At 44.2% G+C, this 19,614-nt stretch overlaps 1 protein-coding gene across 3 annotated transcripts in view; it reads left to right on the top strand.

The window, feature by feature from the left end:
* kcnh6a (potassium voltage-gated channel, subfamily H (eag-related), member 6a) overlaps window positions 1–19,614 on the top strand; it is a 49,227-nt gene that overhangs the window by 20,645 nt on the left and 8,968 nt on the right. For 2 of the 3 annotated variants that reach the window (XM_042084849.1, XM_042084850.1), the window contains exons 6-8: window positions 4,669–4,871; window positions 17,934–18,359; window positions 18,865–19,282. In XM_042084849.1, coding sequence (XP_041940783.1) covers window positions 4,669–4,871; window positions 17,934–18,359; window positions 18,865–19,282 — 1,047 coding nt within the window. Of the gene's footprint in view, window positions 1–4,668; window positions 4,872–12,606; window positions 15,087–17,933; window positions 18,360–18,864; window positions 19,283–19,614 lie in introns of those variants that run through there. The other variant, XM_042084852.1, reaches the window with a different exon arrangement.

Genomic DNA, 19,614 nt, shown 5'->3' on the forward strand with positions numbered 1-19,614 from the left:
ACACCCTCAGATTGGTATCTCAATCTAATTTTTTGTTTTGTTTCCAGAGCAGGCAGGTAGAAAAAATCAAATCTAAATCTAGCAATTGCAACATGCAATATATTGTGGCGAGCTCAATTGGAAGGAGTCATGAGACAGATCTCAGCTTCACACGAAATCAAATTGAGAATATAAGCGTACCAAAGATAAAACAGTTGTGAATCTATGATGACCTAAAACCATGTTTAATTAAGAAGCTGTTTTGTTGATGCATTTAGAAATAGCCCTATAGCCTATTTAATGCACCTGTACAAAAACACATTGGGCTCCTCAAAATGTCACTTCACACACCTCCCTTTGCATAGAACATAATTGCCTAGCTTAATTAATTAATTTATGTACTGTATTTTCCGGACTATAAGTCGCTCCTGAGTATAAGTCGCATCAGTAAAAAAATGTGTCATGAACAGGAAAAAAACATATATAAGTCGCACCGGACTATAAGTCGCATTTATTTAGAAACGTATTTCACAAAATCCAAAACCAAAAACAGAGACTATGTAACTGGATTATTGAGGCCAAAAAGATTAATGTTAATGAAGATGAAGCCAAGAGGAGGGCAGGAAGGTAATTGCAAAGCAAAAGATTCACTGAAAGAAAATGCCATGTGGTACACCAAAATGTATCTAAATTGTGGAGAATACAATGCAATCAAGCATTTTGGGCGATGTGGAGTCACAAGCTGGCAGCAGATTAAATGCTCACGAGAGAGAAAAAGATGCAGTTTTAGACGAGACTGAAGCAAGCCAGGGGATAGGCCTATAGGCCCGAAGGTAATTGTAAAGCAATTTACAAAAGATTCACTGAACAAAAATGCTGATATGATACATGAAAATTTAGCTAAAAATGTGGAGAATGCAATGCAATCAAGCAATTTGGGCGATGTGGAGTCACAAGCTGGCAGCAGATTAAATGCTCACAATAGAGAAAAAGACGGTTTTAAAAGGACGTGACCGAAGCTGGGGCAAGCCAGGCAATAGGCCTATAGGCCCGACGGTAATTATAAAGCAATTTACAAAAGATTCACTGAACAAAAATGCTGATGTGGTACATGAAAATTTAGCTAAAAATGTGGAGAATGCAATGCAATCAAGCATTTTGGACGATGTGGAGAGACAAGCCGGCAGCAGATTAAATTCTTGAGAGAGAAAAAGATGCGGTTTTAAAAGGACGTGCAGACCGAAGCTGCAGCAAGCAGGTGATATTTAGAAATTTATTTCACAAAATCCAAGACTAAGAACAGACAGACTATGTAACTGGATACATTGAGGCCAAAAATATTGAGAATTCTACAGGGAATGTTGAAGACAAAGGAGTGAATAGTGGCAGGAGGCAAGCCGAAGGCTGCTGACAAGGGCCCGACGCTATTGTAAAGCAATTTACAAAAGATTCACTGAACAAAAATGCTGATGTGGTACATGAAAATTTAGCTAAAAATGTGGAGAATACAATGCAATCAAGCATTTTGGACGATATATTGGAACAAGCTGGCAGCAGAACAAATGCTCGCCGAGAGAGCGAGAGAAAAAAAGATGTGCATTTAAAACCAGGGCCTAAATTTCAGCGCGGGATTGCGGGTATTGCGCATAAATTATTACTAAATATTGAGCATATTGATAAAAGCCCCGCAACTCATAATGCGAGAAATTCTCACACATTTTACAGCGCTGTCTGACGTTAATCTAATGAGCGGCCTGAATGCGGGACTATTGACTGGACGGACCAACTCTGACTTCAATAAAACCCCATGCAGACACACACACGCGCGCGCACGCAGGACCACTTTGGGGGTGCCTCTCTCTCTTTGCTCTCTCTCTCTCTCTCTCAGCAGGATTTGTCACCGCTAAGGTCAAATTAGCCTATAGGTGCTTCTACATCAACCGCTATCGACAGGAAAGGAAAACAAACGTTTAGCGATCAGGAACCGTCAGGTATTTTGCAAACACAGCATGAAAGCCGATAATATAACGCGAGAGAACATGGATGTGTTCTCCATTTGAGGAACGTTATATTCGATTGCGGACGTGAACAGACAGCTAGACACGGAGCGCATATAAGGCCTTTCACTGTGCGTATTCACGTGAAAGATAATTAGTAGCAAAACAACGATCAAATATTACATGGCAGTGAGTTTTGTTTTCAAATGTTTTCATGCATGTCTAGATAACGGGTGAGGAATGTTTAGGGGACAGACTATCGTAGCCTAAATTTCAAATTATGGCTGGGCAAAGCACAGCACCTTTATTTGGACCATGGCTTATTCGAGTCAGCTATAGGCCTTTATTTCTTGCGTTTTACTGTGAGACATAGGCCTATACTTTTCGTTTGGAGCAGCATACCGGTAGGCTATCAATGGCAATGGTTCACTATTAAGTTTCATGTATGAAAGAGTGTCGGGATTTCCATTCGCTTATTGCGAGATAAGGCATCCGCTTTCATTCATTCATGGAACGTGTGCTGTGCTGCAAGGAAAACCTATTCCATATAGCCAAAGAGGTCTAAGATAGCCTAAATTTAGTTATTTTTTAAATTATGCATGATTTACTTTTTTATAAAATTCAAAGGCTGATGCCTGGCAGCAACAATTGTGTTTAAATGTAGGTTATTGCTTCAGCCTCTAGCTCAGACAGGGGCTGCGTGCAACTGGTAGCTTGAGAGCAACGTGTTGGAGACTCATGGTGTAGGACGATGACTTTTCATTGGCAACAATATTAAACCAACCAACAATATAAATTATTAAGTTGAGCTCTTTTATGAGTTAAATTGAAACAAAATTATACTGGCTTTTATTTGTCTGAATCTGAGGCCCGGCTAGGATTTAGGTATGCACGTGTCTTTCAGGCATAGAGCAAGCACTAATCTCTGACTGAAAGTGCACAGGACTTGTTCATTTGAGAGCGCTCTCTCAAGGATGTAGACAGTAATGTTTCATGTAGGGTTCATGTCAGTTAATATAAATTAACATTTAAAAACATGTTCAATTATATTATTTTTTATATATAAGTCGCACCTGACTATAAGTCGCAGGACCAGCCAAACTATGAAAAAAAGTGCTCCGGACTTACAGTCCGGAAAATACGGTAATTAAAGAAGAAATGCCCCTTCAGAGAGAAACTGCCATTGAGTTCAGAAGGCCCCTTCTGTGTGAAACAGGCATCTGTCTGTGGGCATGAAGATGCGTTGTCTTCCCATCTTTTGTGTGATCAAAACTGTGACGGATGAACATGCTCCTGAGTTGGTATTCTCTGACATCAATGCCCAGACTAAGGGATGAGATGTCTGAAGTGATAACCGCGGTGCCGTGGTAACTTGGCCTGGTCCTGAGGGAGAGCCTGCTGTGCCTCCCGTGGGGAGAGCTTGTTCAAGCCGGACATGCACGGCAGCCTCCGCGGCTATATTTAGACCAGTGACGTTGGATCAGAGTGTGTGTCGCTGCCTGTGTGTGTGTGTGTGTGTACGTGTGTGCCTGCTTCTTTGTGCTTTTAAGTGCATTATTGTGTGTAAGAAAATGGCTTTGTGTCTATTAGTATGTACTGCTGATATTGTGCTGATATTGTTCAATCTGGGGTGTAGATTCTTAGATCATTTTATAATTCAGGCATGGATCTATATTGATTTATATCATATTGAGATATTTAATCTATATAGCCCGCATGTTATATAAATCTGTCTCTACATATACTGTATATATAATTTGTTTTCCTGGAAATATGGTGAGAATTGTTCTCAAATATCAAACAAGGCACAGCAGTGAGGAGAGACGTCCAGGGCCAAAACCCCGACCAGGGAAATCATCAGGGCAGTCCAACATACATAAGTTTGAGTCACACAGATACATGTGAGCTAAGACATGCATAACATGACATACTGTAAGTGTAGAAGATATCTTCATTTCACTTTATTTTGTCCTAGTCATTTCCTCATTTCTGTAATAGAAGAGGAAGCAGGCCACACAAACGTTTAGTTGCAAATGCAAATTCACTAGTTCACTAGTTCCAAAGTTCCACACAGCCTCCTTTCACAGCTGCAGTACCTGCTGCTCTGAAGGGGCTTTCCAATCAGTGCAGGTGTGCACTCAAAACAGCAAGGTGAGATTAAATCTCTAGTTTAGAAGAAAGGGAGCTGCTTCGTGCATCAGACAGAACCTTCTAGATAAATGCCCCGTGCTGGCCACATACATCTCCCTACTCCTACTGGACCTTCGCCTCAGTATGCTCCGTGTCCAGTCGGAGTCCAGTCTGAGTGTGCCTGTGTCAAGCCATCTTGGTTTTAATCCTGATCAAGATCAAGCTGTGCCACGTCTTCAGTCACAGACACCATCCACAGGCACTTGTATCTGTACATATTTGAACAGTGTAGCATACATTTTCATCAGTAGACATGCTCCCTGGCTATCAAACACATGATCATGCATGACATTTACTGTACCAGTTTTACCACAGATCCTAATCAAGTCTAAGTAATAAGCCAGGGTGTGCAGAACTGGAGGAGAATAAAGAAATACTAAATTACTTTTTTTAGGTTTTCATAGAAGTGATATTGACGTAATATAATAGGCCACTATTCAGCTGCTAGTGTAGTCCTTTACATCAGTGTATTACATGTTTACCCATCTGCCTCTTTTTGCAGACCTGAAGCCGAGCTTGATAAACTCCACGTCAGACTCGGACCTCATGCGCCTCCGCGCCCTCAGTCGCATCCCGCAGGTGACGCTCTCATTCCCCACCGAGCGCCTGCGCCCCCCCTCCCCCACTGAGATCGAGATCATCGCCCCCAGCAAGGTCAAGGAACGATCGCAGAACGTCAGTGAGAAGGTCACACACGTCACACAGGTAAGACACAAGTTACCTTTCACGCATGTCCGCATGAAATATAATCAGATTTGTGTGTGTATGAGAGATTGTCTTTCAACAATATTTGTCAGGATGCATGATTTTTTTTTTTTTTTTTGATGATGGCTTCAAAGTGTGTGAGAGGTTCTGCAGGCTCTGTCAGAGCCGAGAGCTCGTACAGTGGAGTGCCCCGCCTTTCATCTCATGAGCTAGAGAACCAACGTTCTGACCAACCTAACACACCAGGCCAGTGTGAGATAGAACCTGAGAGACCACCGTGTGAGATAGAACCCGCAACCTAAAACACCAGGGGGGCTGGCAGGTGGCCTGCACCAGGTGAAGTGCTGCCTGAAAGAAGGTTATTGAGACGTAATAAATAATAAAAACATGGCTTATTCAGTTACATAATGAATTGTACATCCCATCAAAGAGGCTGCGTCATGCTTGCACAGTTTGGCTCATGAATTCCACAGTGGATGGAAAACTATTCAGAGTGCCCACTAATGCTGCCAGCGGCAGAGAGAAGCAAAGCACAGTGAGGAGTAGTGTGGTTGTGTGTGAGGAGTCGTGTGAGAGGTGTCGTGTGTGAGGAGTCGTGTGTGAGGAGTCGTGTGTGAGGAGTCGTGTGTGAGGAGTCGTGTATAGTATAACTAGTCGTGTATAGTATAACTAGTGATGGGGACGAGACCGCCTATGCTGAGTCCGAGTCAAGACCGAGTCTTTGACTCACCGGCAGCAGAGCCATAGAAATAAATAAACGGCTCTGACGGCAGTATCTTTGCATTGCACCATGGGATGTAATTTTTAAATAATGCCGGTCAACATTGCATTTTATTATTATTGTTGTTATGTGTTGTCTGTTTTTTTATATGAACATAAAAAATGCGTTGGTCTCGAGGATTACGAGTCCTTCTCCTCCCACTGTGGTCCGAGACCGAGTCAAGACCGAGTCTTTGAAGGAACGAGTCCGAGACGAGACCGAGAAAGCAGAAATTGGTCTCGAGACCGGACTCGAGTACTACATCACTAAGTATAAGTATATAAGTATATATACTTTTTTGATCCCGTGAGGGAAATTTGGTCTCTGCATTTAACCCAATCGGCGAATTAGTGAAACACAAACAGCACACAGTGTACACACAGTGAGGTGAAGCACACACTAATCCCGGCGCAGTGAGCTGGTACAACGGCGGCGCTCGGGGAGCAGTGAGGGGTTAGGTGCCTTGCTCAAGGGCACTTCAGCCGCAGCCCACTGGTCGGGGCTCGAACCGGCAACCCTCCGGTTACAAGTCCAGAGTGCTAACCAGTGGGCCACGGCTGCCCCTATGTGTGTGAGGAGTCGTGTGTGAGGAGTTGTGTGTGAGGAGTCGTGTGTGAGGAGTTGTGTGATTGTGTGTAAGGAGTCGTGTGTGAGGAGTCGTGTGCGAGGAGTCATGTGTGAGGAGTGGTGTGTGATGTTTCTGAAAGATCGACTGAGTGCACATGAGCTCTGTCCTCTGATTGGCCAGCACGGAGGCAGGCGTAGGTGAGCGAGCGCTTGACGTTCGGCTCCAGAGTGGCTCTCATGGATCGCTGTCATGATGACGTCGTGTGGAAAAGAGAGGCACGCCATCTCTGGTCACCATGGAAAACCCACAGCGATTGAGAGGTCGAAGCCGTACGCCCCACCCCACGGTACGACGCTGTGTACCACAGTGACCCATATACCCCAACTCAGAGTGGTCAGCTCCACTGTGGAGGGGGTGGCCGATGGTATGTGTGTGTGTGTGTATGTATGTTTGTGTGTGAGAGTATGTGAATGTGTGTGTGTGTGTGTGCGTGTATGTATGTTTGTGTGTGAGAGTGTGTGTGTGTGTGTGTTAGAGAGTGAGTGTGTGTGTGTGTGGGTATATATGTGTATGGATGTGTGTGCGAGTGTGAATGTATATAGAGCCTAATCATGATTACAGTAGACGGTCCCATATTTTTAGTGTGGACATAATATAATGCTTTTGGTAATGTAGGTTAGCAATCATGCAAATGATCATGAGGCCAGACGAGTAAGGGCCGAGTGAGCTGCCAGAGTGCTCTTTGTGTGTGCAACCCAGGTGTGCCTCTAGCTAGCTCAGGTGCTGAGGGTGATGTATAAATAGAGGGAGTCAAATTCAGAGCGAGGGAGGGAGAGAGAGAGAGAGAGAGAGAGAGAGAGAGAGAGAGAGAGAGAATGGGGTATGAGAAAAGAGAGTCTGACATATTGACAGGCCGCTGCTGTGTCAACGCACATGGGAAGCAGCGTGTCGCTCCTGCCAGTGGAAAAATCCATGCTGCAGATAGACACCACCCTGCATCACTGCTAACACGCACGCTCACGCTCACGCACACACTGCTCTTGTGTGTGTGTGTGTGTGTGTCTATGTATGTACTCAAGCACGTGTGAAACTTTATTGGAAAGTAGTAATTTAAGAAACACCATTGAGTTCACAACTCATTCAGGCTTTTTTAGTTGTAAATTGCAGCCTTTTTAGATAAAGGTTTTGCCACCAACCCAGAACATCTGTGCCACAGGTGGATTCATTAATAATAACAGCAACAATAATAATGCCATAAAGTCTCTGCTTGACAACATAAACATTTTCTGCTACTGTAAAAGTTTCTGTACTATTTTGATTTTCAGACCTTGTGGATGTGTGTATGTTGGAAATTGAAGGTCTAGTAACCTGTGACGCATGAAATCGAAGACCTGTTCAATCCGTTTTTCTGTCTTGAACACTGTCCTGAAATTCACGAAGGCACCTTTCCCCAGCAACAAGACGCATCCCTATGTCTGAGTATTACTCTAGATGCTAAAAAAAAGGGCGCAGCCGTCCTGAGCTTTTAGAGTAGAAACGTGACTCATTAGTATGTTCAATTAGCTGCTATGACAACTTGTCTCGTCTTTCACTAAAGCAGGGCTGCAATTTTCTTAGCATTGTTCACAGTAGCATTGTAGCATTGACCTTGACTGTCCCCTCTGACTGCCTGATGCATTGATTGATTAAATTGGCATTATTAGTGTTGAGCCTACGTCAGTGTTCTTTCATTTATCACAGAGTGTCTGTATTTACTGTCATTTATCATGAAGTCAGAGGTTGCCTGTGTCATTGAGCTTCTTTAAACTAATTGGTGGGCTGTTGGGTGTCGTGGTGGCTGTGAATGTCTCCCTTTCTCGCCTTAAAGCACCGTGTGTGTGTGTGTGTGTGTGTGTGTGTGTGTGTGTGTGTGTGTGGAGAACGGCGGAAGGCTCTGAGGGGCAAGGCGGAGTGAGGGGGAGTGATGGGGGGGTTCAGGCAGGTTGTGTGAGCGGAGGGAGAGTGAAGAAGAGGAGAGAGGAAGTGAGTCGGTGGGCATCGATCCTCCACAGAGGTGTCCTGCTGCTCATGACCTTGGCCTCTGGGGCTAATGGATGCAGAGGGCAGTGACAGTAAAGACCTGCCCTCTCTCTCTCTCTCTCTCTCTCTCTCTCTCTCTCTCTCTCTCTCTCTCTCTCTCTCTCTCTCTGTCTATCTCACAGTCTCTCTCTGTACTCTCTCTTATACTCATCTCAAGACTCCTCTTCTTATCTCTCTACCACTCTAGGGAGAGTTGTGTCCTCTGGCATGTCTCTTCTCTCTTTTCTCTCAGTCCCTTGTTCTCTTCTTCATCCTTCACATTTGAGTCTCTGTCCCTCTCCTCTCCCCATTCCTTGGGACTGCCACAGAAGTATGTCTGGAGCTCTCGCTTCTAAGATGGTCTCCTCTGGTTTATGGCATTTGGTCCTGTGTCTCGCTGCTGTCGTCATCTTTGTTTACATCCAGTCAGTGTGGCTCCCTCAGGCTCCGTGTGTGTTTGTGTCAGACGACTGTCTTGCCTCCTGTGATGTAATGCTCGCTCCTCCCCCCACCCCACCCCACCCCATCCCACCCCACCCCTGGCCCACCCTGCTTATTCCCACTTCTGTAATTGGATGTCGATTGGCACAGGTCAACAAAGGGGAAATGACCACAATCATTGATTCTTGTATTGTATTGATTAGTCTGCATAACATCAAGCACATTATGTGATCTCCTGGTGCTGTGATTCATTGAAGTGTGTGTGTGTGTGTGTGTGTGTGTGTGTGTGTGTGTGTGTGTGTGTGGCCTAACAGTTGACCTCCCCATATTCTTCTGATGGACATTATACAAGTTGACTTAGCCTAAAGTAAGTTTTAGAATCTTATTTTTAAATTGTATTTTACAGCCTAAAATGTGTGTACATTTGTGCGGATTGTCCTTTACATGAGAATTCACATGTTTGTGTGAGAAGAGAATTGCAGATTTGAATTGGAAAAGAATGAAAGAAAAATAGAATTGGAAGAGCAGTATGAGGTTCTGACGAAAGAGTAGGAGGGCAGGATAGTGTCCCCTTGGCAGACACCCCTCTTTTTCTTTTTTTTCTTCCACTCCTACACTCTTTTGCTCTCTGTTCCTGTCCCTCCTTCTCTCCGTCCCTCTCTCCCTCCCTCTCTTCCTCCCTCTCTTCCTCTCTTCTTCTCTCTCTCTCTCTCTCTCTCACTCTCTCTCTCTCGCCATCTCTCTCTCTCTCTCTCTCTCTCTCTCAGCCTCTGTCTCTCACCCCTTGGATATTACCACCTACGAACGCGTGTGTGGGTGTGAGTGAGTGAGTGTATGTATGTGTGTGTATGGGTGTGTGTGCGCGTGTCAGAGCAGGCGGTCAGTGGACTACTGCTTTTGCTCTTAGCACCACTCAGAGAATGTCAACATGAGCTTCAAACAGAAACTCAAGCCTGTAAGTCTTTCTTTACTTCTTACATTACTTCTCTGCAACTCTTTCCTTTTTCTCCTTTCTCCTCTCTTCTTTCTCCTCTCTTCTTTCTCCTCTCATCTCTCAAAGTGGGCTTCCTAAATTGTGTCATTTTCACAGAGATTTGGCCTGTATTTGGTTCAGTGACCATGCTGCAAGAGTAGTGAGAATTAGAATAAATAAATTGTGGTGTTTGTCTTGTTTGAATCTTGCCAAACAGTTTGGAAATGTGTCAAGGTGTGTGGGATTCTTAGTACTCCAACTTGCATCTTGGTTGTGGAGGATTGAGGGACTGATTTTCGGAATGTGACTTGATGACTAGTGTCTGTGACTTATAAATGGAGGCAAAGGTGCTTGTTGACGCTTCTTGACTTTAGTTTATGGTTGCCTTCAAATGAGTCCTTGTGTGGTCAGGATACTCTGTATACACGCACAAGTGTGTTTACATGTAAGTGTTCATGCACATGCATGGATGTGTGTGAGAGCACAAGTGTGTGTTTACATGTGTGTGAGTGTTACTGCATTTGTGTGTGTGTGTGTGTGTGTGTTTGTGCCTGCATGCGTGTGTGTGTGTGTGTCTTTGTGTGCATGTGTGTGTGACAGGGAGGAGATCTCCGTGCAGACAGTAGGGATAGATTAAAACCTGGGCCATCATTATGAAACAGGCCGCTATCAATAACCTCCAATACCTCGCATGAGTGGGTTCATGTGCAGGCGCGTGTCTGAGTGTGCCCATGCATGTGTGTGTCTTTGTGTGAGTGTGCACATGCATGTGTGTGTCTTTGTGTGAGTGTGTGGAGGATGGACTCGGGTTCGGTGGTGTCTGTTTGTGTATGGAAGATAGATTTTTTGAGTGCATATGTAGTGGAAATGTTTAAAAAACCATAGGGAGGCGTGTGGCAGTGGGCTGACTTGCCCTTGCCTGATATTGGTGGGTCAGGAAGCGTATACCTTTAGCATTAGTTCAGGTGGAACCACGGCCCTGTGGCGCTAAAGATCAGTGGTGTTAAAGTGATTGTGAGTATTTGTCACTTCCTTTTCACATGTGTGTTCTTTCGTGTGTGTGTGTGCGTGTGTGTGTGCGTGCGTGTGCGTGTGCATGTGCATGCATGTGACACAGAAACAGAGGAAGACAGATAGGCCGATGATGATTTCAGCACAAACTGAGCTGGAAGTGAAGTCTGATACGATCATCTCCTCCCCCTCAGGCTGCTCTGCAGCATGCAGACTACAAATACCCCAGGTCCTTTATGTTGCACCCAGTAACTCCAGACTGTAGAAACTGTTTCTGCAGCCACTGATTACACCCAACATCTAAACCAAGAAGATCATATCATCAAGATAATGTCAGTTTGAGGTCGTCTTAGCAACTATAACTAGATTGCAACTACATGATTCCACAGTAACAGCTTTCCTTTTGTAACATGCAAAGCACCTCATTTGACTTTAAAAAGGCTGAAGCCCGGCATGTATGATAAGCAGGAGGGGTTTTGCATAAGTAGGTGAGATGGTAGAGGGAGATGAATGGTAATATCATAATGAGGTGTATGTAGGCCATTTGATATGTTTGAATAAATTGATAAGAAAATACACAAAGCCTGCATATTACCGGTTTTTACAGTTGACTGTTGGGCCTGATTTGTGTGGGTTATTTAGTTGCTCTGTGCAGGAAGTGCATAAATAAGACATCTTGTGAAAAGACTCTGGTGTTACGTTGATACAGAAGGTGCAGAAAAAGCAGTCCCTCCATTAAGGCTCTAGCAGATGATAAGAATAAGATGGGCCTAGTACACTGATAAAATCACCATCTGGATATCAATGTGCATCAGACGCACAGTGTGCATCAGACCTCTCAGAGGCTGCTAGTCGAGTAAGCCAGTAGGATTCCATTATGGTGACTGAAACAAACAGGCATTCCAGATTACCAATAGCTATTCCCATTTTATATAAAGGAAGTTACATTTTGTTTATTGTAATTATTTGTTGAGTTGGTAATGCATACTGATGAATAGTCCAGCACAGGTGTACATACAGTACACTGTTATCACTGTGTCCTCCCAGGATGTTGAGCCCATGATCTGGGAGTTGTTAGCTAGTTATCTTGTTACAGCAACAGCAACACTGTGAGGTGCAACAAGAATACTTCATACACACAGCGGTGCAAAGGTCACAGGCAACCTTTAACCTTGGAACGCTGCTGTTGGTGGTATTTAGTTGCTGTTGCCATTACAATTTATCATTCATTACCATTAACATTCACACATAGGGAACATCCCTCTGAAAGCCCTGTGACAGCCCTAGCCAACTACCTGGGGAGGACACAGGCAGCTCAGGGTCTGTCCCTCAGATGGCAAAATCAGATTGGCAGATAGCGGACCGCTGGTGGTATGCCACCGGTGGCGTGCCACTTGTGGTCCGCCGTTGGACCACATTCTCTTTAAATGTAACTTCTCACGAATATTAGGAAAAGTTATTAAAATGATGTATGGCGTATAACTGAACAAATGAAAAAGATTTTAGACCAATAGTGGCAAAATATTGGGCAATTTGTCTGCAACCGGCCAACGGACCGCCAGAGAACCAATGAGCAAAATGCCAGCGGACCGCCAGCTATGCCCCCGGTGGACCGACAGTGGACCGACAGTGGTCCGCCAGCCTCTTGCTATCTGGGTCCCTCAGATGGCATAGCTGGTGTTACAGTAAAAACTATCAGACATAAAGCCAATTCTGTGGTTCAGTCCATCGTCACTCAATATGTGTGAGGTGTTAGGGATGGAGAACCTGTCCTGTGGTATTACCTGGTGCCTCATCTGTCCCCATTCTGTTGCCAGCAGGAGCTATTGTGAGAGGTTAAGCAACAGACATGAAAGTAATATCTTGAAGTAATGACAGCTGGATCCTTGATTGTCTGGGTGGATAAGAGATGGCAAAAATCCCACCTGACACATGTCAAGGGAGAAATATGCAGTAGCCTAGCAACAGGTGTGATGTTGATAAGAAACATAGGCGAGATGATGAAAGAGATGGGCCAACATAGTATGTGTTTGCTGTAAATGGTACATTTGGTCATTTTTTGTTGTATAACAGCATGCTAACAGTAGCTTGATAATTAGTCTGGACCCTATCACATAGTTTCTTCAGGTTTCAACAAATTAAATGTAAGACAATCATGAATTAAATTTAAGACTTATATGAAGTATGAAAATGTAAGTTCCAGAATTGCTTTTGAAGTAATTGTACGGTGATAAATTCTGACCAGGCTGTTTGCTGGCTACAAGTTATCGGTTCCACATAGGTGTTATCTGTAGTTTTATTACAACATACCAACATACAAATACCTGGATCTTTAAGAACCAACTATATATGACGCTAACACATTTCTCAAAAAAATATCAAATAAAGAGTTATGGAAGAAGCAGTAAATGAACATATTTAAGACGTATAAATGTAATGTAAGATCTAGGATACAATATCTGGAAATATTAAAGACTTTTTAAGGCCCCACGGTAATCCCTACTTTCAGTTAATTTTCGATTTCCACATCTTTCTTGTTGCTTTAACAAGATAAATGCTTTTTGTTCTTTTAAAGAAAATACTCTGCCCATGCTATTTAACACGGACACCATCAGTGAGCCATTGGTTGTTTACAAAAGTGCCTAAATAGTGCTCTTCTGTCTGTTAAAGTAGTGTTTCTCAAAGTGTGTTCCGGGAACCACTGGTGGTCCACAAGCTATCCCAAGTGGTCCGCGAGCAGACGTGGTAAAAATAATAGATAGAGGAGTTGTTTGCAACTTGTATGTAAATCCAAACAGTTCTGAAACACTGCCTATTTAAGCTATGCCAATTTAATCAATTTAAATCATATGAAACCTCTGACATAATAAGCAAGATGCAAAGACAATAAGCAAGGTGGTTCAGTGAATAGGCCTATTGTGTCTATTACCTAGGTGGTCCGTGAGTTTTTTTTTTTACTGGTTAAGTGGTCCTTGGTCTGAAAAAGTTTGAGAAACACTGTGTTATCGTATCACACCTTATGTGTGAAAGTGGTTTGCAACACAAGGATTCCATTCTGCTGAGAAAGATGACAAGGAAGATGAGTTCAAGCCCCGTTTTCACATCCAAGTCCTGCATTTGTCAAATTAATGTGAGCAGAAATGTTCACTCGTGTCCGGCATGGTCTCTCAAACAGCTCTCAAGCCCACTTGTGTGGTCAGGAAGTACTGTGCAGACAGGGATCATGCAATAAAATGATGCAATGCCCACATTAGGTTTCGACTGAGAAGGAAGCCAGGATGCTGATGGGGAAGGAGATAGGGTCATAGTGGATGGTTAGCTGTGTGAAAACATGCAGTTCACTGGCACGTAGAGCCATATGTTGAACTTGTGTAAGTGTTCATAAACCTATGCTTATGTAAATATGTACTTTCTATGGGAGCGCTTTTTCTACAGGTTGGTATAAACTGATCTGTTTTGATGTCTGGTCAAGTGTGCAAATGCTCGTGGTAAATTTGGCATGTAAAAAAAGAACTGTTGTCCTCGGGTCCATGTTTGTAAAGTACTCTATGTTGGAATCTGATAAAGAAGATTTGATATTGAGACAATAGTAGAGCCATGCTCAAATGTCTTTCTGCCTATAACAGTTCTCTGCAGGAGTTGGCTAAATGTATTGGATGACCATATGTGGTGCTTTACGAAAAGACACAGGACAGGTTGTTGGAATTGTGAAAGCTACCATTCTAGGACGCTTTTGGCAATTATGAGTCAAAATATTAAGAGTGGAACATTTGAACAATGACATCATGAATTGGGTTTGCTCAGTACACTTTCACTGAACCAAACTTTAGATGATTCCATATCTATCAGTCCACACACACGCACACACACACACACACACACACACACACACACACACACCATTTTTAGAAAATGCACTCTCTTTTTCTGTCGATTTGTTCCAGCAAACTGGGTGTTTCAGTTCCGAACCTCACGAAAGGTCACATGAGCTTCAGGATGACTGTGTGTGTGTGTGTTTAAAAGAGTTGCACGTTTCCCAGTTTCAGCGTTCAGCAAGGATAGCAAGCATGATTTACACACTAGGTGCACTACTGCGTTACACACACATACACAAAGACGCATACACTACGACAACCATGCACCCAACCACTCACACTACCCCTGCAAGCACCCATTAGCTCCAGAGCAGCTCCAGCGTCCTGTGGTGTGGTGCGGCGCGACACACTGCGCTGCGGTGCTCTGGTCTGGATGGTGGCGGTGGGAGGGATTTGTAGGGAGCGGCGGTTCCTCCCGCGCGGCCGACAGGCTGGCGTGCTGGCCTCCCTGAAGACCTGGCTGTGCTGCTGGGGCCCCCGCCGCGACAGCGTGGAGAACCTGGACATGGAGGCGCTCATCGTACTGCCGGTCAGTGAGTCCGTCCTTCCAGGGCTTCCAGGTCAGATTTGGTGGCATGAGGGAGAGGTTTGTTTAAGGGTTTGTCTGCGCTGGTTACAGGTTAGAATGCTTACAGATTATATCAAGCTGTTATCAAGAGTGACTCACAGTTTAATGGATACAGAGTACTTTAAATGCTTTGGGTACCTTGATAAAGCACTATATAAATGCAATGTGCTGTGCTTGTTGTTGTTATACTGGTATTTTGATGTTCCATGGCCTACTGCTTTTATGAGAGCCGCTGCAGTTATGCAAATGTGAGAACCTTTGAATATGACCAGTGGAAACACTTATAATAGAGATACTGTACTGATCATTCTCAGGTAATGCAGACAAGCTACTGTTTGGCTTCAATGCTAATTGTAAATGCATATGTCATGAGAAATGTGATTGAGCGTTATGGTCATGTAGTAATTGGTTGTCAGTTGCTAGTGACCATTTCTGTGACACTATAAGGTGTAGTCAGTGGTCAAATCAGTGAAGGTCATTTGTGACAGTGACAACTGATATGACAAAAACATATGCCCTAATTTACTGGAACAATTTAAAGACTGCGGTCATCTTGTCTCTGTCTCCTAATGGTCTAAGTTTCCAACACATTTGACAACAGACTGTCCATAGAACTTGACACCTGGATTCTTGGCCATCAATAGGCCAGGAAAGGATATCAGCATTTTATACATCAAATATCTGTCTGTGTGCGTCCCTATTTCCCTCTTTGTGTCCCCCTATCTCTCTGTACGTCTGTCTCTTTCTCTCTCTCCCTGTGACCTACATATTAACCTGGATTGATCAGCGTGACTGTTAGCTGGGACAGCTAATGGAAAGTTGTGCTGTTTGTTGTTGCTGCTGACGTGACAGCCTGACGTGTTCGTGAGGCCAGACTAAGAGCACTCTCACTGCTGCTGGTGGTTTGCACACGACCACCCTCTGAAAGTGGCTGTGCCTTTGAGCACGCTCAATGCCCTCTAAAGGTCTCCCATGTTTATGGGTGTCCTGTCTAGATTAGCATCCTGAGTGCTACATCCAGTGATTAGCATCCTGTAGCCAACATGCTGCTGCAGAGAATGCTGTTTTTTGTGTTCCAGCTTAAGCCTTTTGATTCACATTGAATATTTGTAATGCTGGGTTATATTAGTGAGCAGACTTTGCTGAAAGTCAGTGAAGCTAATGTGTGTGTTTTCTGTCAGCGAGTTCTAAAATGTACCTCTGGCTTCTCTACAAACTAGATATGGTTGTCCGTCACAAAGTAGTTCTTCTCTTTGTCCATCCAGTGTGATAGCACTGAGACAATTGTTCCCCTGCTCCTGTAATGTTTGGTTGTGGCCTAAGTATCACAAGGCAAACTTGGCATCAGTTCTGCCATTTCACAGTGGACTAGTTTATGTGAAAAGAGTTTGAAGAATGTCTTTCTATAAATATTTCCCGATCAATGTCACAAAGGACATTACTCATACGCCTAATCTTTAATGCCATGTGGAAGACAAAGAGGGACTCTAGGCTCAGGTATAGCATCTAGTATAGTTTAGTATAGTTTAGTATAGTGTAATATATCATATGTTTCATGCCCACCAGTTCAGCATCAGTGTTGGGGCTCTGAAGCATCAACATTTTACAGGACACAGGTATCTGTTTTCATAAGTGAGAAGAAATGTCATATTTATGACTGGCTTGTGCTGTAAATGCCACGATGCATTTGATATGATCCAGGATATGGCACATAATGACAGTGTTTGGCCTCCAGCCAAGAGGGACATCAGCTACTGCTGCTGGCCAGCTCCTGATGCCCTTTTGGGCTTTTGTTTGGTTTGATCCCTCAGAATGGCCAGGGTCGACCTTTTATCCTTCAATAGTTTGTTTTTCTGGCCATACATACTTCATTTATTGGAGCATGACAAAAAGGGGGGAACAGAATAGTATCTGTGTGTAACACTATGAGTGGACTTGTTTATGTGTGCTGATAGTTTTTTGGGTGTTATCATCGAGTCTGGAGCAGCTCTGGCAATACAAATATGGCATTTATTGGAGCCCGGCAAGAAAGAATGTTGTGTAAGTGTAGTTGTTTGTGTGGGCTGATTTTTTTGGACGGCGTTATCAGTGAGTCTGGAACAGCTCTGTTTGTGTAACGGTCACCTTCACTGCAAGGTCTAACTGTTACTGTTATCTCTGTCACTTCCCTAGCCAGAGTGTGCGCTGTGGTTTGCTTCTCTCTCTGAGCCCAGGTCTTCTGACTTCGCTGAAATGAGTAGGGTGACGGCCACTTTATTTTCAGTCTTAACTTAACCTCCAACCTTCTGACTTGTGTGAAGTGAGTAGAGTGACGGGCACTTTATATTCAGTCTTAACAAATGCTCACCCAGTCAACAGGCATGCCTTTGTCTCATGGGGATGCTTTGTAACATTATTATCACAGAATATAGAATATTTTGCGGTAAATATAGCAATATGTCTGTTTCACACAAAATGTCTTATTGGCCTGTGCCCCCATCATTTGTCTTTTCTCTTTTTTTGCGTGATTGTATAATATGTTTCTAATATAGTATAGCCTAGTAAGTGTGCAGTATTCCACAGTATAGCCTAGTAAGTGTGTAGTATTCTACAGTATAGTCTAGTAAGTGTGCAGTATTCTACAGTATAGTCTAGTAAGTGTAGTAAGTGTGCAGTATTCTACAGTATAGCCTAGTAAGTGTGCAGTATTCTACAGTATAGCCTAGTAAGTGTGCAGTATTCTACAGTATAGTCTAGTATAGCCTAGTAAGTGTGCAGTATTGTATAAAAGTCTAATCTTCTCTCTTGGCCCCTGTCCCCTTTCCTCAGGTCCTGTCTCTGGGGGCGGACGTGCTTCCTGAGTACAAGCTGCAGGCGCCGCGCATCCACAAGTGGACCATCCTGCACTACAGCCCCTTCAAGGCGGTGTGGGACTGGCTCATCCTGCTGCTGGTGCTCTACACAGCTGTCTTCACACCCTACTCGGCCGCCTTCCTGCTCAACGAGCAGGAGGAGAAGCGCCGGCGCACCTGCGGCTACACCTGCAACCCGCTCAACGTGGTGGACCTGGTGGTGGACGTCATGTTTGTGGTGGACATCATCATCAACTTCCGCACCACCTACGTCAACCGCAACGACGAGGTGGTGAGCCAGCCGGCACGCATCGCCCGCCACTACCTCAAGGGCTGGTTCCTCATCGACATCGTGGCCGCCATGCCCTTTGACCTGCTCATCTTCCGCTCCAGTCCAGATGAGGTATGGGAAACATTCACATTACATTTACGTTTATTTAACAGATGCTTTGACCAAAGCGACTTACACAATGAGGATTAACATTCAAACTATACAGCAAAGGAGACCTTAGGTAAAAATAAATACTGCTATTCAAACACCATGAGATTACTAGAGGTGAGGAGGGCAGGTGAAAGGGGGGAGAGTGAGGGAGAGAGGGAGGGAAGAGCATGGGGCAGATTTATGTGTGTAACGTGTATGTGTATGTGTGTTTGTGGGGTTGACACCATGGCTTATTTGTTGTATGTAATGAATTATGCAGATTATGTAAATAACTGTAGCTAAGAAAGGTAACTAAGAATGTACCTAATAAGAGAGAACAGAACTGTGTGTCTCTGAAATGATGTATGAATGTCAGAAAAGCATGTGTGTAAATGTTCTGTAAGTGTTATACAGAAGTCCATGGGCTAATTCTACTTCCTGTTTGTCTTTTTACTCTGTCCATCCTATTTCCGTCCGTCGCCCCCAGCCTCAGACCACCACCCTGATCGGCCTGCTGAAGACGGCCCGGTTGCTGCGGCTGGTGCGCGTGGCCCGTAAGCTTGACCGCTACTCGGAGTACGGTGCCGCCGTGCTCTTCCTGCTCATGTGCACGTTCGCACTCATCGCCCACTGGCTGGCCTGCATCTGGTACGCCATCGGCAACGTGGAGCGCACCAGCTCGGCGCGCATGGGCACCATGAAGATCGGCTGGCTGGACTCGCTGGCTGAGCAGATCGGCAAGGACTACAACGACAGTGACGCCTTGTCGGGGCCGTCCATCAAGGACAAGTACGTGACGGCGCTCTACTTCACCTTCAGCAGCCTGACCAGCGTGGGCTTCGGCAACGTCTCGCCCAACACCAACCCCGAGAAGATCTTCTCCATCTGCGTCATGCTCATTGGATGTGAGTGCATCTCAGTGATGGTTCAATCCCATTCTAAGATGTTTCATCTAAAATTGCAATCTTAAACTTCTAAAATCTATCTCAAAAAACCCCATTTATGTTTCATTTATGACTGTAGAGTGAAATGATTCCTACCAGCACAATGGAGTACAGTAAACAATACTTCCTCTCAGGTTTAGCTTCATTATCTCTCTTTGTGTAACCCGTGTATCTAGGAATTGCTGTAATAAAGTACAGGGTATTGTGGGTATCAATGTCTGGTTTTCCAGGCACCTCAGCTGTTTAAAATAAGAAACATTCTGTCACAATATGTACATTTGTCTCACTTACTT

Source organism: Alosa sapidissima, chromosome 3 (genome assembly GCF_018492685.1).
Source record: "Alosa sapidissima isolate fAloSap1 chromosome 3, fAloSap1.pri, whole genome shotgun sequence".
Lineage (NCBI taxonomy): Eukaryota > Metazoa > Chordata > Actinopteri > Clupeiformes > Clupeidae > Alosa > Alosa sapidissima.